At 41.8% G+C, this 19,713-nt stretch overlaps 1 protein-coding gene across 1 annotated transcript; it reads right to left on the reverse strand.

Moving 5' to 3' along the window:
- Positions 1-734: 734 nt before the first annotated feature.
- LOC117528080 (zinc finger protein 853) lies at positions 735-18,767 on the reverse strand. Its single transcript, XM_034190615.1, has 8 exons — positions 18,748-18,767; positions 16,472-16,535; positions 9,857-10,163; positions 8,872-8,941; positions 6,896-7,242; positions 5,138-5,385; positions 1,270-1,758; positions 735-1,202 (listed from the first exon to the last, which is right to left on the reverse strand). Exons 1-8 carry the CDS (start codon positions 18,765-18,767, stop codon positions 735-737), a joined length of 2,013 nt encoding a protein of 670 aa, XP_034046506.1.
- Positions 18,768-19,713: the final 946 nt, after the last annotated feature.

Consider the following 19,713-nt stretch of genomic DNA (forward strand, 5'->3'; position numbering starts at 1 on the left):
TGCATCATCCTCTGAGTGTATTGTATCTTTTAATCCACCTTGGGCACAGATATTGCTCTCAGCTCCAGCCAGCATCTCGTCTTTGAGAATCCTATCCTCTCCTTTGCTGACATTTTGTGACTCGTCCTGTTGGGTCTTCGCGTCTTTCTCTCCTTGCTGAAGGCAGGTGGCAACGGTGGCGAGTTGCTTCTCAAACTCCGTCCAGTCACTCGGGGTACTGTATTCTCTGGCTTGAAGCGTTTCCCTGCAGGCTTGTACAATTTTCAGTGCAACCTGAAACCTACCAGCCAGCTCCCTGCAGCAACGCTCCGTGTCCTGTGCGAAGCACCGGCTCTGCTTCGCCTGATTGTGAAGCAGCAGACCCAAGCGCTGAGCGGTAGCGTGACTCTTCGTGAGCTGGGAGCAAATGTGTGGGTCCTGACAGCTGAAGTGACACTTTTGTTCCTCCAGTTTCTGTGAGATGTCCCTTAGCTTCTCCTCTGTCATGTACAGTTTGGATTCAAGTGACTGGATTACGGACAGAAAATGTTGTGGGTCATCATTCGCTGTCCCAACATGCTGGTGTGATGGATCACTTGGTTGCACCTGGGCTCTTCTGTGCTCTGCATGGTTCTCATTTTCACGAACATCTATGACATTTGTGCTGTTAGGCGACTGGTCACCAAGAGCTGCTTTTGGGGTATTGTCATTTATAGGCTCAGAGCCTGAAGACCCATACTCCACTTGAACTTTCATCACTTCCTGCAGTTACATTCAGTCTCCTCAAGACTATTACCCAAGATCTCCATCTTCAACAAAACCTCTCTTAGTTCTTGTTCCTTCATGTCAAGAAGTCTCTCATAGTCTTCACGTACATCCTGTGTTTCTGACTCTCTTTGCTGCACCTTCTCCAAGGCCACTTGCAGTTCCTCGCACACCCTCTCATACGAGTGCCCAAGATTGTAGTAGCTTGTCTCCTCTGCTTCCAATCGGTTCTGCATCCTGCTCACTTGCACATCTGCCTCAGACAGCTGGTTCTGCAACTCCTGGCAGCGACAGTTCAGCTGCTCTCTCTCTTCCTGGAGCTTCTGTAAAGCAGATACGGTACGGACAAGCTCCTCATGATGCTGCTGCTGAGCCTCCTTAATTCCTTGGGCCCATGACTGACTCTTATTTCGGTTCTCCACCTGCTGTTCAGCCCTATCCAGTCTTTCCTGAAGCTCCTGTGTGCGTTGTTTCTGCCTGAGCTAGGCTAGTCGCCATACTCCTCCGTTCTCTGTCTTGACTTGCTTGAAGAAGGACCAGGTGTTTCTGCAGATGAGCCTCTTTCTGTGCTTGCGCTTCCTCGTTGGCACAAAGTTTACTTGTCACCTCTTGGAGCTTTTTCCGCAAGCTATCAGCCTCCTGCTGGAGGCATTTGTAGTCCTGCATTTCCTGTTGCTGTGATAAACGGGACTCAGCCTCCTTCCTTTGTTCCTCACTGATGCTCAGCTGAGACTTCAAGGAGGCCACACAGCGCTCCCACTCCACCTGCTGCTCCTGAAAATACCTCTGGTTTTGCTCTAGGCGGGCTTGTGCAAGTGCATTGGCGTCACCAGTGACCAGCAACTGTGCCTGCTGAGCTAAGAGATCAAGCCTCCAGCGTAGTTCAGCCTCTCTGGCTTCATCTAGTCTGCTCTTTAGTGCCTCCAACTCAAAACATAGCTCATGGTTCATCTTTTGGACTCGCTGCAAAGCCACTCCTTGTTCTAATGAAGAGCCACAAAGTGAGTCATCATTCTGGGGGGGAAAAAAAGACAATTAAAATAACTTGTGCTTTGCATAATTTTACAAAAGCTGTTTTGAGTGTTTTCACAACCTCCATGGAGGCAATGTTTTCAGTGCTGTTTGTCTGTCTGTTTGCAAGATTCCCCAAAAATGACAAATCTGACTTTCAAGAAACTTGTTGGAAGGGTGCGATATTGGACAATTTAGCGGATTGTCCAATGATATTGTTGTTAGATAGTTGTTAATGATATTTCTGGTCTGAAGGAGATTTGAACTAAGGATCCTCTGGTCTCAAGCCCACCACCTTAACCACCCCACAGGCATACAATGACAACCTGACTGACAAGACAGTGTGGGCAGCTTATATGCCCCACAACCTGGAGCTATGAGCCCATGCATGTGAGCACTGTGCTGCTCTGGACAGCAGGGGCATGTCACTTATCGGTGATGTGATGTCCATATTGACATGAACACATGTGCTCACATCTACTGCAGTTATGCCTTTGTCAGGGGACCGTGGTTGAGATGTAATCATGTCATGGGTTGGATGTCATTTGAAATCATGCAGGGAGGGAGCTGACCATGGCCCACGGCCAGTGACTGCGTAAATCAGGTATTCACATTATGAGAATTACAATAGTATACGAGGTCTGTCAATAAAGTGTAGGTCTTTTTTATTTTTTTCAAAAACTATATGGATTTCATTCATATGTTTTTACGTCAGACATTGAACCCTCGTGCGCATGCGTGAGTTTTTCCACGCCTGTCGGTGACGTCATTCGCCATCTGAGCACTCCTTTTGGGAGGAGTCCTCCAGCCCCTCGTCGGAATTCCTTTGTCTGAGAAGTTTCTGAGAGACTGGCGCTTTGTTTGATCAAAATTTTTTCTAAACCTGTGAGGCACATCGAAGTGGACACGGTTCGAAAAATTAAGCTGTTTTTCGGTGAAAATTTTAACGGCTGATGAGAGATTTTGAGGTGATACTGTCGCTTTAAGGACTTCCCACGGTGCGAGACGTCGCACAGCGCTCTCAGGCGCCGTCGTCAGCCTGTTTCAAGCTGAAAACCTCCACATTTCAGGCTCTATTGATCCAGGACGTCGTGAGAGAACAGAGAAGTTTCAGAAGAAGTCGGTTTCAGCATTTTATCCGGATATTCCACTGTTAAAGGAGATTTTTTTAATGAAAGACGTGCGGACGGGTCCGCGCGTCGGGACGCAGCCGCCGCGACGCTCCGCCACAGGAAAAACACCTCTGTTGAAAGCCTTAAGGACAAGTTGGAACATGTCCTGCCTGTTAAACAATTTCTCATATACTCACTCCACTGAAAGCCATCAAAAGCCGCCTGGATTTTACAAATGGTTATCAACACGGAGGTGTTTTTCGTGTGCCGCCGCACCGCGCTGGCTGCGTCCTGACGCGCGGACCCGTCCGCACGTCTTTCATTGAAAAAATCTCCTTTAACAGTGGAATATCTGGATAAAATGCTGAAACCAACTTCTTCTGAAACTTCTCTGTTCTCTCACGACGTCCTGGATCAATAGAGCCTGAAATGTGGAGGTTTTCAGCTTGAAACAGGCTGACAACGGCGCCTGGGAGCGCTGCACGACGTCTCGCACCGTGGGAAGTCCTTAAAGCGACACTATCACCTCAAAATCTCTCATCAGCTGTTAAAATTTTCACCGAAAACCAGCTTAATTTTTCAAACCGTGTCCACTTCGATGTGCCTCACAGGTTTAGAAAAAATTTTGATCAAATAAAGCGCCAGTCTCTCAGCAACTTCTCAGACAAAGGAATTCCGACGAGGGGCTGGACGACTCCTCCCACAAGGAGTGCTCACAGGCGAATGACGTCACTGACAGGCGTGGAAAAACTCACGCATGCGCACGAGGGTTCAAGCATGTCTGACGTAAAAACATATGAATGAAATCCATATAGTTTTTGAAAAAAATAAAAAGGACCTATACTTTATTGACAGCCCTCGTATTTAATTTGGTGCAAATCCCTATAAAGATCTGGACTTCATGTCTCAAAACTAACCTATAAAATTATTCATGGACTGGCACCTCCATACCTAGCTGACCTAATTAAACCTTACGTACCGGCCCGGGCTTTACGTTCTCAGGGTGCAGGACTACTTTGTGTCCCTAAGGTGAATAAGAAGTCTGCGGGTCACAGAGCTTTCTCTTATCGTGCCCCTGTTCTGTGGAATGATCTCCCTGCCTCAATAAAACAGTCAGATTCTGTGGAGATTTTCAAGTCCAGACTTAAGACGCACTTATTTTCCCTTTCATATGGCTAGCATACTGGTACAGTTTTGTTTTACGCTTTTTACTCTTTTAATTCATTTATTGGTAAATGGAGCGGGCTGCATCCTCAACTTCACCTAAATTCTGGGTCTTTTAGTGAAGTTTAGGGATAGTGGCCGGCGATCACCTTAGTATTTCTCTGTTTTTCTTGTTGTTTAATGCTGGCAAATTATACAATTTTTTTTTTGTCTTTCTGATGCCTGATTCTGTTTTTTCTCTCTGTTTAAGGTGCAGCTCCATCCAGAGATGGTAGTTGTATTCATGTTGGCGATCCTCCTGTCCTGTGCGCCAATAGTATTTCTTGTATATTTGTCTGTGAATTGTTCTGTAATTTATGTTTGTAGCATGGCCCAATTAGAGGGTCACCCCTTTGAGTCTGGCCTGCTTGAGGTTTCTTCCTCAGAGGGAGTTTTTCCCTTACCGCTGTTGCTCTGGGGGTTGGTAAGGTTAGACCTTACCTGTGTGAAGCACTTTGAGGCAACTCTGTTGTGATTTGGCGCTATATAAATGAAAATAAATTGAAATTGAAATCATATTTTAATGTGGTCCATTAATATTATGTGAGTATAAGTTAACAAATATGACTAAAAGCCTGTTACTTTTTTACATATTCTGTGATCATGCACGTTGGAGTGAACACAACAAATCATACGCCGTTATCGTACCCTGAGTCAGTATAAGTGAGGAAGCCATCTTCCAGATTAATATTGTTGTTAGGTCAAGGGAAGCACATGAGGCGATTCCTATACAGTATATTTATTCTCCATTCTGCTTTGTGGAATCTGTGGTTAAAATATGTATGTAAATCATGGTGGAGATATGAGGGGCAATTGAGAGGTTTTGAGCCTGACCCAGAAAAAGTAGGAAATGCTTCTCCAGCTTATACATTCTGAGAAACCAACATTTCTCGAGAACACACGTTGTGAGGTTCACAGCTGATTTGCATTTCTTGCAAGATTGAGTTACTCTTTATTTCCTGGTTGACCTCACAGTGATTCTTTAACATAATTATTTGGTTTGATAAAAATGTATATTTTGCAGCTTTTATGGCAGAACCGCACACATATACATCATGTATTCTCACTTCTTTGACGAGTCGGCCAGTTTGCTGCTCACATCCCAGTTTGTCTGTCTCCAGGATGGAGGGACAAGTTACATTCTTGGACAGCTGTTGATCTTCTGTCATGAGTGTGTTTTCACTTTGCTGCCATGGCTGCTGACTTTCATCCAGTTTGTTTGAACTTTTGTCAGAATACTCTGCATTTGATGGCACCGTTGTTGAACTACAGCGGCTGCTTTCATCTCCATCTTGGGATGATGCATCTGCTAAATCTGGTGATTACAAGATTGTACACAAAAATATATTTGCTATAATATTATATATTGCCATGAAATGTGCAAATGTGTTACTTCACAGTTTGTACTAATGATATTTAATGATCATGTCCACAAAGCAAATTAATAACAATCAAATTTGCTATGCTATGTAATTTCATAACCGCTATCATTAGGCCTGGACTACCACCTCTATAGCTAGCTATAACTATAATTTAAGGACTTCCTCTCAAACAGGTCACAGTATGTGACATTTGGAGACCTCGTCTCCTCTACCACCATCCTCAACACCGGCGCCCTCCAAGGATGTGTTCTGAGTCCACTCTTATACTCACTTTTCACACATGACTGCTCTCCAGTTTATAGCAATTACATACTCAAGTTTGCAGATGACACAGTCATGGCTGGATGATAACCAACAACAATGAGGCAGCCTACAGAGAGGAGGACCAGGCTCTCACATCCTGGTGTCAGAAAAATGACTTGCTCCTCAATACTAACAAGACAAAGGAGCTTTTCATTGACTTCAGGAAACACAAGGCCACAGCACGTGCCAGCCTGGTGATCAGTGGAGAAGAGGTGGAACAGGTGAGGAGTTTCAAGTACCTTGGTGTTCACCTCTCAGAGGACCATACGTGGGGATTGAACACAAAAGACCTGGTGAAGAAGGTCCAGCAGAGACTCTTCTTTCTACGGACCCTCTGGAAATCTAGGCACCCACACAAACTTCTCACCAACTTCTACTAGTGCGCCATAGAAAGTGTCCTGAGCTGTGGATGTGTGGTGTGGTTTTCCAGCTGCACCTCAGAGGAGAGGAAAGATCTTGGGCAGGTCACCAGTCCAATCCAATCCACTTTATGTGTTCACGTTGTGATGTGTTCATGTTTTCTAATGCCTGTTAAAGGGTGAGCAGCGGCGTTTTAGACCAACTACAAGTGTGTCACAGAAACAAGTCTGCCCAAGAGATCATCGGTACCCCTCTTCAACCCCTGGACCATATCCATCCACTCTACCCGGCTGAGAAACACAGCCGAAAAGATCAGGTCTGACACGCCTTTTTGACACCCTCCCATCTGGCAGGCTCAGAGTCATGATTTTTAATTTTAATTTTCTATTAGTTTAACCTTTATTTAACCAGGTTAGTCCCACTGAGATCGAGATCTCTTTTGCAATTGCAGTTCACCTAATACACATGTCTTTACATGTGGAAGGAAGCCGGAGCACCCGGAGGAAACCCATGCAAACACGGGGAGAACATGCAAACTCCACACAGAAAGGCCACAGGTGGAAATCGAACCCATGACCTTCTTGTTGTGAGGCAACAGTGCTAACCACTAATCCACCGTGCTGCATGAAAGCATGGACAGAAAGAATTAAAAACAGCTTCTTCCCCAGGACAGTGAAAGCTCTGCAGAGAGCACCTTTGCACCTTCACTCTGCACTTCTTTACATTCTAAATTGTATTTTATTTTTATTGCTTGACCTTTTAGTTTGTTCAGTAACACACCAATCTGCGTGGTTCCAACATGAAGTGGCAGCTGGTAACAGGAAGCACCTCCACCTTCCTCCACCTGATGAGGACCGCTGGGAAACTTGGTGCAGTCTGTGGATGGTGAACTGGTGATGGATTCCTGAGAAGAGGTCACTGGAGATGAAGATGATGAACTTTTCTCTTTCTTTGGCTGTAGTTTTGGCTCCGGCTCTGTCTGCTGTTGCTCTTCAGCCCACTCAGAGGTTTCATGCGCTCCAACTCTGCAGCGCTCGTGCAAACAGCTGCTCGGAAGCGTCACTTTCTCGGCTGACTGTGCATCTGAGTTCTGTGATTTCAGATGAGTCCTTTGCTTTGGAAGGGAGCTGGACAGAATGTAATAAGACATGCACACGTTTGAAAGAGATTTTTAAAATGTTAAATTTGCTAATTTTTTAACAACAAACTGAATTATTTGCATCATAACATTGTTTGCGTGGAGTCAAAGGTAAATCAGTCCCAATCTGACACGTTTGTCTGTCCTCCTCCTCCTCCCAGGTCCTTTGGCCGTCGTCCATCAAACTTGATATGTGAGTGATACTGTAAAAGGACTGTTTTTGTAAAGCTCTTTTCCATCTGAAGCTCAAAGTGCTTTGCAATGATGCCTCACATTCACCCTGTCACACACCGATGTCAGGGTGCTGCCATGCAAGGAGGCACTCACTACACACCAGGGGGCAACTCAGGGATTAAGGACCTTGCCCAAAGGCCTTTAACCCCTTAACGCCCATCGCCGCATATATGCTACAATCTCTGACTCAAATATGCAACTTACCAAATTGACCTGTATGCCCGCTGTCGCAAATTTGCAACATACTATCATTATTATTATAACATTATAACATAAAGTCATTACCAGAATACCCAATATTACTATATAGTTTTTGTGCAAAAGTGAAATTAATAATCTCAACATTATTTACCATCTACTTAAAGGCAAAACCACACACAAAACATTTTTTTATATACAGCTATATAAATTCGGGCGTTAAGCGGTTAAGGATTGCCTAGTGTAGCTGGGGTTTGAACCAAGGATCCTCTGCTCTCAAGCCCAACGCTTAACCACTAGACCAGGGGTTTTCAAAGCATGGGCGAGTGAGCCCCCCTCAGAGAACAAATGAATAGCTGCGCGCCCCCCCCCCCCCCCCAACGCCAACACAATTTCATCTTTGTGTGTTTCTTTTTATTCTTTTACACATGTTAACCACATTTTAAATATATTTATGTGTTTTTAAGGAACTGTCTATTTGTGATACTTTTTTGTTTTTGTGCAAATATCTGCTCATTTTAAAAATGATGCAAATGAGCAAATATTTGCACAGAAACAATAACGTTTATCAGTTTGAACATTAAATATCTTGTCTTTATGGTGTATTCAAATGAATATAGGTTGAAGGGGATTTGCATATCATTGTATTCTGTTTTTATTTGCATTTTACACAACGTCCCAACTTCACTGGAATTGGGGTTGTAATTCAACTTTGATACATATTTAGTCTCTCATCTAGTCTCACCTCTTGTTTAGTCCAAGCAATGAGTCTGGGTCTTTGTCCTCTACTTTCTTCTTTTTTGGTTGCCCCAAACTGTCTTCTCACTGGTAGATTTACACACTAAAAATGTATCCATTTTCCACCTGGCATGTTGGCTAAAAATGTTTTCTTTTTCATTTTTCCCTTTCTGCTTTTGTTGGTTAACAGTGTTTACTGTTTTTTTTTTTTTTTTGCAACCCCACCTGAAGAACTCTGGCACCTCACAGTTTGAAAACCACTGTACTAGACCATCACCTCCTCGTGATAAAGTGACAACACAATAGTGTTCTTCCTGTGCATCAATAACATCTGAATCCCATTACTTTGAAGCAGAGTACATACTAATAAAATTTCATATTTTCACAATAACCATTAAAAGGAAACAAAAGAATCCACTACAGATCATACAATCAAAGCTGAACCAACCTGAGGAGCTCTTGAGAGGATAAATGATCATGAACAACTGTCTTCTCTGAAGATTTTCCTTTCTTTGTTTCTGAAACAGCAAAATAAATGGTGCAGAACACATTACTATCATTATTATTTAAATTATTATTATTATTATTATTATGGACTTAAATAAAGCTAAAATATATTTCACTCAAAGAGATGTACAAAGCTACTGTCTTTCAAAGATATAAAGATGGCATTTGACATTTGTTACATATTATTAGAGTCACCTCGATATTAGTAAAATTAATCAAGAGAATAATGTTCAGAATGGTGTTAAAAAGTAAAGTCAGTATGGTTACATTTAAGAACTACAGTAAATATTACAGGAGGAGCACGAAATTATGTGTTAACTTCTTAATGTCACCTTTTCAGGCACATCTTTCGATGTCATAATTTCTATTTTATGCTTCTGGTCATTTTTAAGGGTTTTTCTTTTAGTTGGACTGTACCATTGTTGTGCTGTGTATAATGATTGACAATCTTCTATATGTATTTTTTTTATTATGGCATGAGACTTAATTGGAGGCAGCACGGTGGCTTAGTGGTTAGCACTGTTGCCTCACAACAAGAAGGTCATGGGATCGATTCGCACCTGTGGCCTTTCTGTGTGGAGTCTGCATGTTCTCCCCGTGTTTGTGTGGGTTCCCTCCGGGTGCTTCGGCTTCCTCCCAGATCCAAAGACACGCAGACATGCAAGTTAGGTGGATTGGAAACTTTAAATTGTGTTGAATGTGATTTCAACGAATGAATGTGTTTGTCTGTTTATATGTGGCCCAAACAAACAAATAAATAACTAAATAAAAGGAGAACTCAGATATTACATTGTTAATATACACATAGAGATTATGTAATTTAAAAAAATACACAATATAATAAGATAATATATTCATTCATAATATTCATGCAATGGCTGTAATACAAAAATATAACTGTAATGACTGATATAATTTAAATTTACCATTGTCGCTGAAACTTTGGTCCAGTCTGCCGAGGGAGCCGCTGCTGGTCAAGAAGGTTGCAGCAGAGAGCGAGGAGGTGTTCAGGGATGAAACGCTCTGGCTGCTGCTGCTGAGATGAACAGCAGGTTTGGATAACTGAGGCACTTGTTTGGGCCACTGATGGTTACTGCTTCTCTTCAGGCTGATACCAAGCTTGCTGCCAGCAGTGACAGAGTTGCTGCTTCTGCTGCTGCTGAGCCTGACTTTATCCACACTGCTGCCAGACTGACCTCCACCGGGGGTACGAGACGTGTTCACTGATAACAACTTTGAGAGAAAAGGGGAGGGAGGTGTCACGGAAATGATTATTTTGTAGACAGGTTTAAATGTCAAATATCACACCTCCTGTTCAACCCCCCCCCCCCCCCCCAACTCACTGTGGACTCTGACACATACAATCAATCACTAATCCTCACAAGCTCTCTTAATTTGCTTAAGTACCATCTGACACACACATGCACATGCGCACACACACTTTAGCCCAAGCTTAATCACACTTGAGTATTGGAAAACCACCAGCCGTAGTGTCAGCAGATGCAACCGCACCAACTGCAGAGGTCGTCAATCTGTGGCTGGACAACGTTATCAGAGAAATCAATTCAAAGAGGCTCTGAGTAATCCTGACTGAGCAACTTGTGCAGCTCCTAACTGCCCTGACTTCACCTGGGCCTGTTAATGGCCTGCATGCAAGTCAAACCGAATGCATGCACATCTGAATTCATAAATGTAATTGCCTCACCATCGTATTCACCATTGATATGCTTGTCTGTTTGTTAGCATGATATCTTATGAAAAATGCATGAATGAATTACAAATATATTGGGGGCAGCATTGGGTTAAGGAAGAGTTGATTCAATGTTGAAGCCAAATTGGAGCCAGGATCATTTTTATTAATATTTTTAAAAATGTGTGTCAGTTGATTCCAACATTATCTGAAGAAACGGCGCCCCCTCTGTCACTACAGCACTGATTAGAAGAAATAAACAGGATTGTTGGGACTTGGCAGAAGTATACTCTTGAGTGCCATAGTTCTTTGAATATCCAGTTTGGGTTTAATTCTATATCTAAACCAGCAAATACTGTATAGTCAAAACTACTGTGGATTTAAATAGTTTTGGCAAAGTGTGTCTAATCATCACAACTTTCATATGTTGGTTAACTCTAATGAAAGCAACACACTGAAACATTACTAAAACTATACGATTTTTTATTTCCACATATGCAACTATATATATATATATACGAGGTCTGTCAATAAAGTATAGGTCCTTTTTATTTTTTTCAAAAACTATATGGATTTCATTCATATGTTTTTACGTCAGACATGCTTGAACCCTCGTGCGCATGCGTGAGTTTTTCCACGCCTGTCGGTGACGTCATTCGCCTGTGAGCACTCCTTGTGGGAGGAGTCGTCCAGCCCCTCGTCGGAATTCCTTTGTCTGAGAAGTTGCTGAGAGACTGGCGCTTTGTTTGATCAAAATTTTTTCTAAACCTGTGAGACACATCGAAGTGGACACGGTTCGAAAAATTAAGCTGGTTTTCAGTGAAAATTTTAACGGCTGATGAGAGATTTTGAGGTGATACTGTCGCTTTAAGGACTTCCCACGGTGCGAGACGTCGCGCAGCGCTCTCAGGCGCCGTCGTCGGCCTGTTTCAAGCTGAAAACCTCCACATTTCAGGCTCTATTGATCCAGGATGTCGTGAGAGAACAGAGAAGTTTCAGAAGAAGTTGGTTTCAGCATTTTATCCGGATATTCCACTGTTAAAGGAGATTTTTTTAATGAAAGACGTGCAGACGGATTGCAGTGTCGGTTCGCAGCCGCCGCGACGCTCCGCCACAGGAAAAACACCTCTGTTGGAAGCCTTAAGGACAAGTTGGAACATGTCCAGCTGTTAAACAATTTCTCATATACTCACTCCACTGAAAGCCATCAAAAGCCGCCTGGATTTTACAAATGGTTATCAACACGGAGGTGTTGTTCCTGTGCCGCCGCACCGCGTCGGCTGCGTCCCGACGCGCGGACCCGTCCGCACGTCTTTCATTAAAAAAATCTCCTTTAACAGTGGAATATCCGGATAAAATGCTGAAACCGACTTCTTCTGAAACTTCTCTGTTCTCTCACGACGTCCTGGATCAATAGAGCCTGAAATGTGGAGGTTTTCAGCTTGAAACAGGCTGATGACGGTGCCTGAGAGCGCTGCGCGACGTCTCGCACCGTGGGAAGTCCTTAAAGCGACAGTATCACCTCAAAATCTCTCATCAGCCGTTAAAATTTTCACTGAAAACCAGCTTAATTTTTCGAACCGTGTCCACTTCGATGTGTCTCACAGGTTTAGAAAAAATTTTTATCAAACAAAGCGCCAGTCTCTCAGCAACTTTTCAGACAAAGGAATTCCGACGAGGGGCTGGACGACTCCTCCCACAAGGAGTGATCACAGGCGAATGACGTATACCGACGGGCGTGGAAAAACTCACGCATGCGCACGAGGGTTCAAGCATGTCTGACGTAAAAACATATGAATGAAATCCATATAGTTTTGAAAAAAATAAAAAGGACCTATACTTTATTGACAGACCTCGTATATATATATATATATATATATATATATATATATATATATATATATATATACACCAAGACCATTGGTGTATATACACCCATGGTATATATACCATTGGTGTATGCAAACCTTTGACCTTTGATATATATATATATATATATATATATATATATATATATATCAAATGTCAAAGGTTTGCATACACCAATAAGATGACTGCATCTCTAAACTACATGGAAGATTACAAAATGTTCCAAAAATTGATGTATCTGCTTTTAAAAGCTTTGAAATGACCAACGGGTTTAATTAGGAGCTAATTAAAGCACCTTTGAGGTCAATTTAAGTCGTCCCTCAACTGCAGAAAGTAGGTGCCATGAAATGATGATAATGACATCATGCATAGAACACTGACCAATCAGCATTCACACATAGCTAGGCTATTAGCTCAACCAATAATTTGCATCACTTTATTACCAAAATTGGCGCAACTTTAACTTTTGACCCCTGTTCAATCTGAAATTGACCGTTGTCATCGTTTTTGCTGTTTTTACCCTGTAGGGTTAGGGTTAGGGTTAGTCACAACATTTTGTCAAGGATAGTCTAAACTACAACTTGTTGGAATTGTTATGATCAGACAAATAATATGGTATATCTTTCAATATGTTTGGAACATTTTTTAAATTTTGACCCCTGTGTAATTCTTCAGTGAATCCTGTAGGTCATTAGATGTCAGCTCCAGGATGCCTCCACATCTGAAAATGAACATTACTTAATTTAGAATATGTGCGCCAAATTTGGTACTTAAGTCACAAAATGCACAATCATTTTTCCTATCTGCTGTGCTATTACACGTGTGTCTACTTTATCTACATTCATACAAAATCTTTTTCATAAAGTTGTGTGGACTTGAGTTTTATAGAAAGTGACCAATGTAAAATAAATAAATAAATAAATAACAGAACCCACCAGTGTTAATTTCTTCACTGAAAAAAGTGATAACTTGGACAAACTTTTAAAAATGCTGTTATTTGTTTCATCTTAAAAAAAATTCTTAACCTAATTTAGAATTTTATCAAAACCTTAAGTTGTTAATGTAATTTGAGGAAATCTAATAAATTTCTGTAATTTGATTCGACCATCTCCCTCGCTTTTTTCTTTCATTGCAACGGTCATACAAAATCCTTTCTGCGTGGGTTACAGATTACAGTGTTACTTGAGGTTTAGAATGTAAGTGTTGTGAAACAATCAGAAAGCAGTGGCTTCCTTCTCTGAGTTACTAGATTTCTGTCCAGAAATACTAGTCTGTCTCTTTCACTAACAACCATGCCAGCTCCTAATCCATCATCAACTCAGCATATACTAACTGTCCAGCAGGTGGCAGACATATTTTAATTACACAACCAAAACATGGTTGCTTGTCTGACTGATCTCGTCCATCAAAATCGCTGGATTTTAATGAGTTATTGTGAAGAGAATAGACTGTATCTATCAATTCAGTTTATTTATATAGCACCAAGAAGCTTCACATGAGTAAAATCTAACCTTATCCACCCCATCTATCTACAACCCCTGGCAATAATTATGGAATCACCAGCCTCGGAGCATGTTCATTCAGTTGTTTAATTTTGTAGAAAAAAAGCAGATCACAAACATGACACAAAACTAAAGTCATTTCAAATGGCAACTTCCTGGCTTTAAGAAACACTATAAGAAATCAGGAAAAAAAAATTGTGGCAGTCAGTAACGGTTACTTTTTTAGACCAAGCAGAGGGAAAAAATATGGACTCACTCAATTCTGAGGAATAAATTATGAAATCACCCTGTAAATTTTCATCCCCAAAACTAACACCTGCATCAAATCAGATCTGCTCATTAGTCTGCATCTAAAAAGGAGTGATCACACCTTGGAGAGCTGTTGCACCAAGTGGACTGACATGAATCATGGCTCCAACACGAGAGATGTCAATTGAAACAAAGGAGAGGATTTTCAAACTCTTAAAAGAAGGTAAATCATCACGCAATGTTGCAAAAGATGTTGGTTGTTCACAGTCAGCTGTGGACCAAATACAAACAACATGGGAAGGTTGTTAAAGGCAAACATACTGGTAGACCAAGGAAGACATCAAAGCGTCAAGACAGAAAACTTAAAGCAATATGTCTCAAAAATCGAAAATGCACAACAAAACAAATGAGAAACGAATGGGAGGAAACTGGAGTCAACGTCTGTGACCGAACTGTAAGAAACCGCCTAAAGGAAATCAATCAATCAATCAATCAATCAATCAATTTCTTTATATAGCGCCAAATCACAACAAACAGTTGCCCCAAGGCGCTTTATATTGTAAGGCAAGGCCATACAATAATTATGTAAAACCCCAATGGTCAAAACGACCCCCTGTGAGCAAGCACTTGGCTACAGTGGGAAGGAAAAACTCCCTTTTAACAGGAAGAAACCTCCAGCAGAACCAGGCTCAGGGAGGGGCAGTCTTCTGCTGGGACTGGTTGGGGCTGAGGGAGAGAACCAGGAAAAAGACATGCTGTGGAGGGGAGCAGAGATCGATCACTAATGATTAAATGCAGAGTGGTGCATACAGAGCAAAAAGAGAAAGAAACAGTGCATCATGGGAACCCCCCAGCAGTCTACGTCTATAGCAGCATAACTAAGGGATGGTTCAGGGTCACCTGATCCAGCCCTAACTATAAGCTTTAGCAAAAAGGAAAGTTTTAAGCCTAATCTTAAAGTAGAGAGGGTGTCTGTCTCCCTGATCTGAATTGGGAGCTGGTTCCACAGGAGAGGAGCCTGAAAGCTGAAGGCTCTGCCTCCCATTCTACTCTTACAAACCCTAGGAACTACAAGTAAGCCTGCAGTCTGAGAGCGAAGCGCTCTATTGGGGTGATATGGTACTACGAGGTCCCTAAGATAAGATGGGACCTGATTATTCAAAACCTTATAAGTAAGAAGAAGAATTGGGATTTACATACAGAAAAGCTAAACGAAAGCCATCATTAACACCTAAACAGAAAAAAACAAGGTTACAATGGGCTAAGGAAAAGCAATCATGGACTGTGGATGACTGGATGAAAGTCATATTCAGTGATGAATCTCGAATCTGCATTGGGCAAGGTGATGATGCTGGAACTTTTGTTTGGTGCCGTTCAAATGAGATTTATAAAGATGACTGCCTGAAGAGAATATGTAAATTTCCACAGTCATTGATGATATGGGGCTGCATGTCAGGTAAAGGCACTGGGGAGATGGCTGTCATTACATCATCAATAAATGCACAAGTTTACGTTGATATTTTGGACGCTTTTATTATCCCATCAACTGAAAGGATGTTTGGGGATGATGAAATCATTTTTCAAGATGATAATGCATCTTGCCATAGAGCAAAAACTGTGAAAACATTCCTTGCAAAAAAACACAGAGTCAATGTCATGGCCTGCAAATAGTCCGGATCTTAATCCAATTGAAAATCTTTAGTGGAAGTTGAAGAAAATGGTCCATGACAAGGCTCCAACCTGCAAAGCTGATCTGGCAACAGCAATCAGAGAAAGTTGGAGCCAGATTGATGAAGAGTACTGTTTGTCACTCATTAAGTCCATGCCTCAGAGACTGCAAGCTGTTATAAAAGCCAGAGGTGGTGCAACAAAATACTAGTGATGTGTTGGAGCATTCTTTTGTTTTTCATGATTCCATAATTTTTTTCCTCAGAATTGAGCGATTCCATATTTTTTTCCCTCTGCTTGGTCTAAAAAAGTAACCGATACTGACTGCCAGGATTTTTTTTCCTGATTTCTTATAGAGTTTCTTAAAGCCAGAAATTTGCCATTTGAAATGACTGTAGTTTTGTGTCATGTCTGTGATCTGCTTTTTTTCTACAAAATTAAAAAACTGAATGAACATAAACCGAGGCCGGTGATTCCATAATTATTGTCAGGAGTTGTATCTATCTATCTATCTATCTATCTACTTACTGCATTTTAAGCCTAGGATGAAACATAACACTTACCTTCCCCTTTTTGTTCAGCATAGGTTTGTTGGTCTTATTGTTTACCTGGGTGTCATGCCATGGGCTTCAAGAAAAACAACAAACGGTCAAATGATAAAACAAGATCAGAGATTTTTAATAAATTGTCAAAATTATCACCCTGCGCACACCACGGTGGCAAGCAGAGTACTATAATACTCAGCCTCCCTGGTAAAGTCTACTCCAGGGTGCTGGAAAGGAGGGTTTGGCCGATAGTCAAACCTCTGATTGAAAAGGAACAATGTGGGTTCCGTCCTGGTCGTGGAACAACTGACCAGCTCTTCACTCTCACAAGCATCCTGGAGGGTATCTGAGAGTATGCCCATCCAGTCTACATGTGTTTTGTAAACTTGGAGAAGTATGATTGGGTACCCCGGGAGATACTGTGGGAGTATGGAGTGAGGAGGTCCCTTCTCAGGGCCATCCAATCTCCATAATCACAAAGCGAGAGCTGTGCTTGCGTCCTCGGTAGTAAGTCGGACTTGTTTCTGGTGGAGATTGGCCTCTGCTGGCCTGCACCTTGTCACCAATCCTGTTTGTGATATTCATGGACAAGATATCGAGGCATAGCTGGGCAGAGGAGGAGGGTCTTCAGTTTGGTAGGCTGATGTTCTCATCAATGCTTTTTTCAGATGATGTGGTCCTGTTAGCATCATCAGACTATGACCTCTAACACTCACTGGATCAGTTTGCAGCCGTATGTGGAGTGGCTGGAATGAGGATCGGCAACTCTAAGGCCATGGTTCTCAGCAGGAACCTGATGGATTGCCTACTCTGAGTAGGGAATGAGATCTTGCCCCAAGTGAAGGAGTTCAAGTACCTCTGGGTCTTGCTCATGAGTGAGGGGACAGTGGAGCGTGAGATTGGCTGGAGAACTGGCGCAGCAGGGGTCGTATTGCATTCACTCTACCATGTTGTGACGAAAGGGTGCTGAGCCAAAAGGCGAAGCTCTCAATCTACTGGTCAATCTTCATTTGTACTCTCACCTGTGGTCATGAGGGTTGGGTCATGACGGAAAGAACTAGATCGTGGGTACAAGTGGCCGAAATGTGATTCCTCAGGAGGGTGGCTGGGGTCTCCCTTAGAGATAGAATGAGAAGCTCGGGCATTCGTGAGGAGCTCGGAGTAGAGCCGCTGCTACTTCATATGGAGAGGAGTCAGGTGAGGTGGTTCGGGCATCTGGTAAGGACGCCCCCTGGGCATGTCCCTCAGGAGGTATTCCAGGCACGTCCAGCTGACTGGAGACCCCGGGGAAGACCCAAGACTAGGTGGAGAGATTATATCTCCATACTGGCCTGGGAACGCCTCTCGACCCCCCACTCAGAGGTGGTCAATATGTCCCAGGAAAGGGAAGTTTGGGGTCCCCTGCTGGAGCTGTTGCCCCCACAACCCGATCCTGGACAAGCGGTTGAGGATGAGTGAGTAAGGAACCGTAGAAGCAATGAGAATATGATGGTGTTGGATTTTTTTTTTTTTTTTTTAAGATTTAACAGCATCATATTTTTATACTAGAAAAACATCCATTATAGTGCGTAAGTCCCACGGAAGCCTGAAATCCACTTCAGTATTTTGGTATCTTGTCTAAAATAAATTTTATAAAAATTTTTACATGTGTTTATCTGATTTCACCTGATATTGTAAAGGTCCACTGCAAAAAAGGGGTGTTTAAAAAAGATAAAAACACTAAATCTGAGGGAAATTATTATTATAATTTCACTTGACAAGATGTCTTGAATTAAGAGTGTTAAATCTAGAAATAAGCATGTCAAACACTTAAAATAAGAAATTCACCTTTAAAACAAGATAAATTATCTAACATGTCTAAATCTAAAGTTTGTTTTTCTTTTGGTACACTGCAAATTATTTGGTTCTTATCGAGACAAAAAAAAACTTTAGATTTAGATGTGTTACAAAAATTAATCTTGTTTTAAGGGTTATTTTCTTATTTTAGGTGTTTGACATGCTTATTTCTAGATTTAACAATCTTGATTCAAATGATCTGTCCATGCAGCAAGATAATATCCCTCAGATTTAGTGTTTTTATCTTGTTTTTAGACACCTTTCAAGGGAAGGCCGAACCCTTTCACCAGCTTTTAGGAATTTACGCTATGTAATCTAGTTTAGAGATATTCAAAATTGAAATAAAAATTAAGTTGCAAATGAAAGCAAACACCATACCACAATATGACCTTTATCAGAAGGAATATCAGTCAGAATTTATGCATTCATTCATTTTTAAAAATAACTGAATAACTCACCTTTGCTTCTTGGGCATCATTCTGCCAAACCCAATGACAACACACTCAGACAGACTCTTAACTGTTACATATTCAGCTCAAAATCATTCAGGGCATGCAGAAACACGAGCTGCATTCCCCTAATCGTCTAAACTAACACACACAAATGCTTAATCCTGCACATTGACAAACTTCGTTAGAGTTTTGTAGGATTAAGACATCTTAATGAGATTTGTTGCATCGGGTGATCCTTGCATGCTGGTCTGTGATCGTTTGAAACATCTTAAATGATCTGTTTTACATGGGGATATGTCACTTAAAAAATAATAAATGAAAGAACAACTGCAACACTAATTGCTGAATCAGGTTCACCTCAGAAGGTTTGGCTGATGACCGTCAGTATGATCGGACACAGTGGCTCAGCAGTGATCAGTGAGTGCCGCGTGACCCAACTTAACCTGACCTGTCAATTCAATTTATTGTATTTATATAGTGCCAAAATCACAACAACTCTGCCTCAAGGTGCTTCACATGGGTAAGGCCTAACATTACCAACCCCCCTGAGCAAGCACACAGGTGACAGTGGTGAGGAAAAAGACACAGAGAAATGACACACAGAACTTTTTCTCTGCAGCAAAGTTCATTTTTATGTGATCAGCCAAAAAACAGATCATGAAATATGAAAATGCTCCATTGTTACTGGTGTTCACACATTGATGAGTTTGATAGCCAAGTCTGAAAGATCAGATCTGAAAGAAAACCATCCTGATATTAAACCAAGACCTGCCCAATAATTATAGTCAAAAACCCACATAAAACTACACTTGGAATTTTGAGTTCTGTCTGATGTTGGGACTGAGGATTTCTGTCTCATATCTCATGCTCATGTAGTCCATGGGCCAAGCAGGTTTTCTGTACCATTTAAGGTGTTGAAACAACACTTAGAATCCAGCCTCAGTGTACCATGGCCTACACCAAAATGTATGA

Source organism: Thalassophryne amazonica, chromosome 16 (assembly GCF_902500255.1).
Source record: "Thalassophryne amazonica chromosome 16, fThaAma1.1, whole genome shotgun sequence".
In the NCBI taxonomy this organism is placed as follows: Eukaryota; Metazoa; Chordata; class Actinopteri; order Batrachoidiformes; family Batrachoididae; genus Thalassophryne; species Thalassophryne amazonica.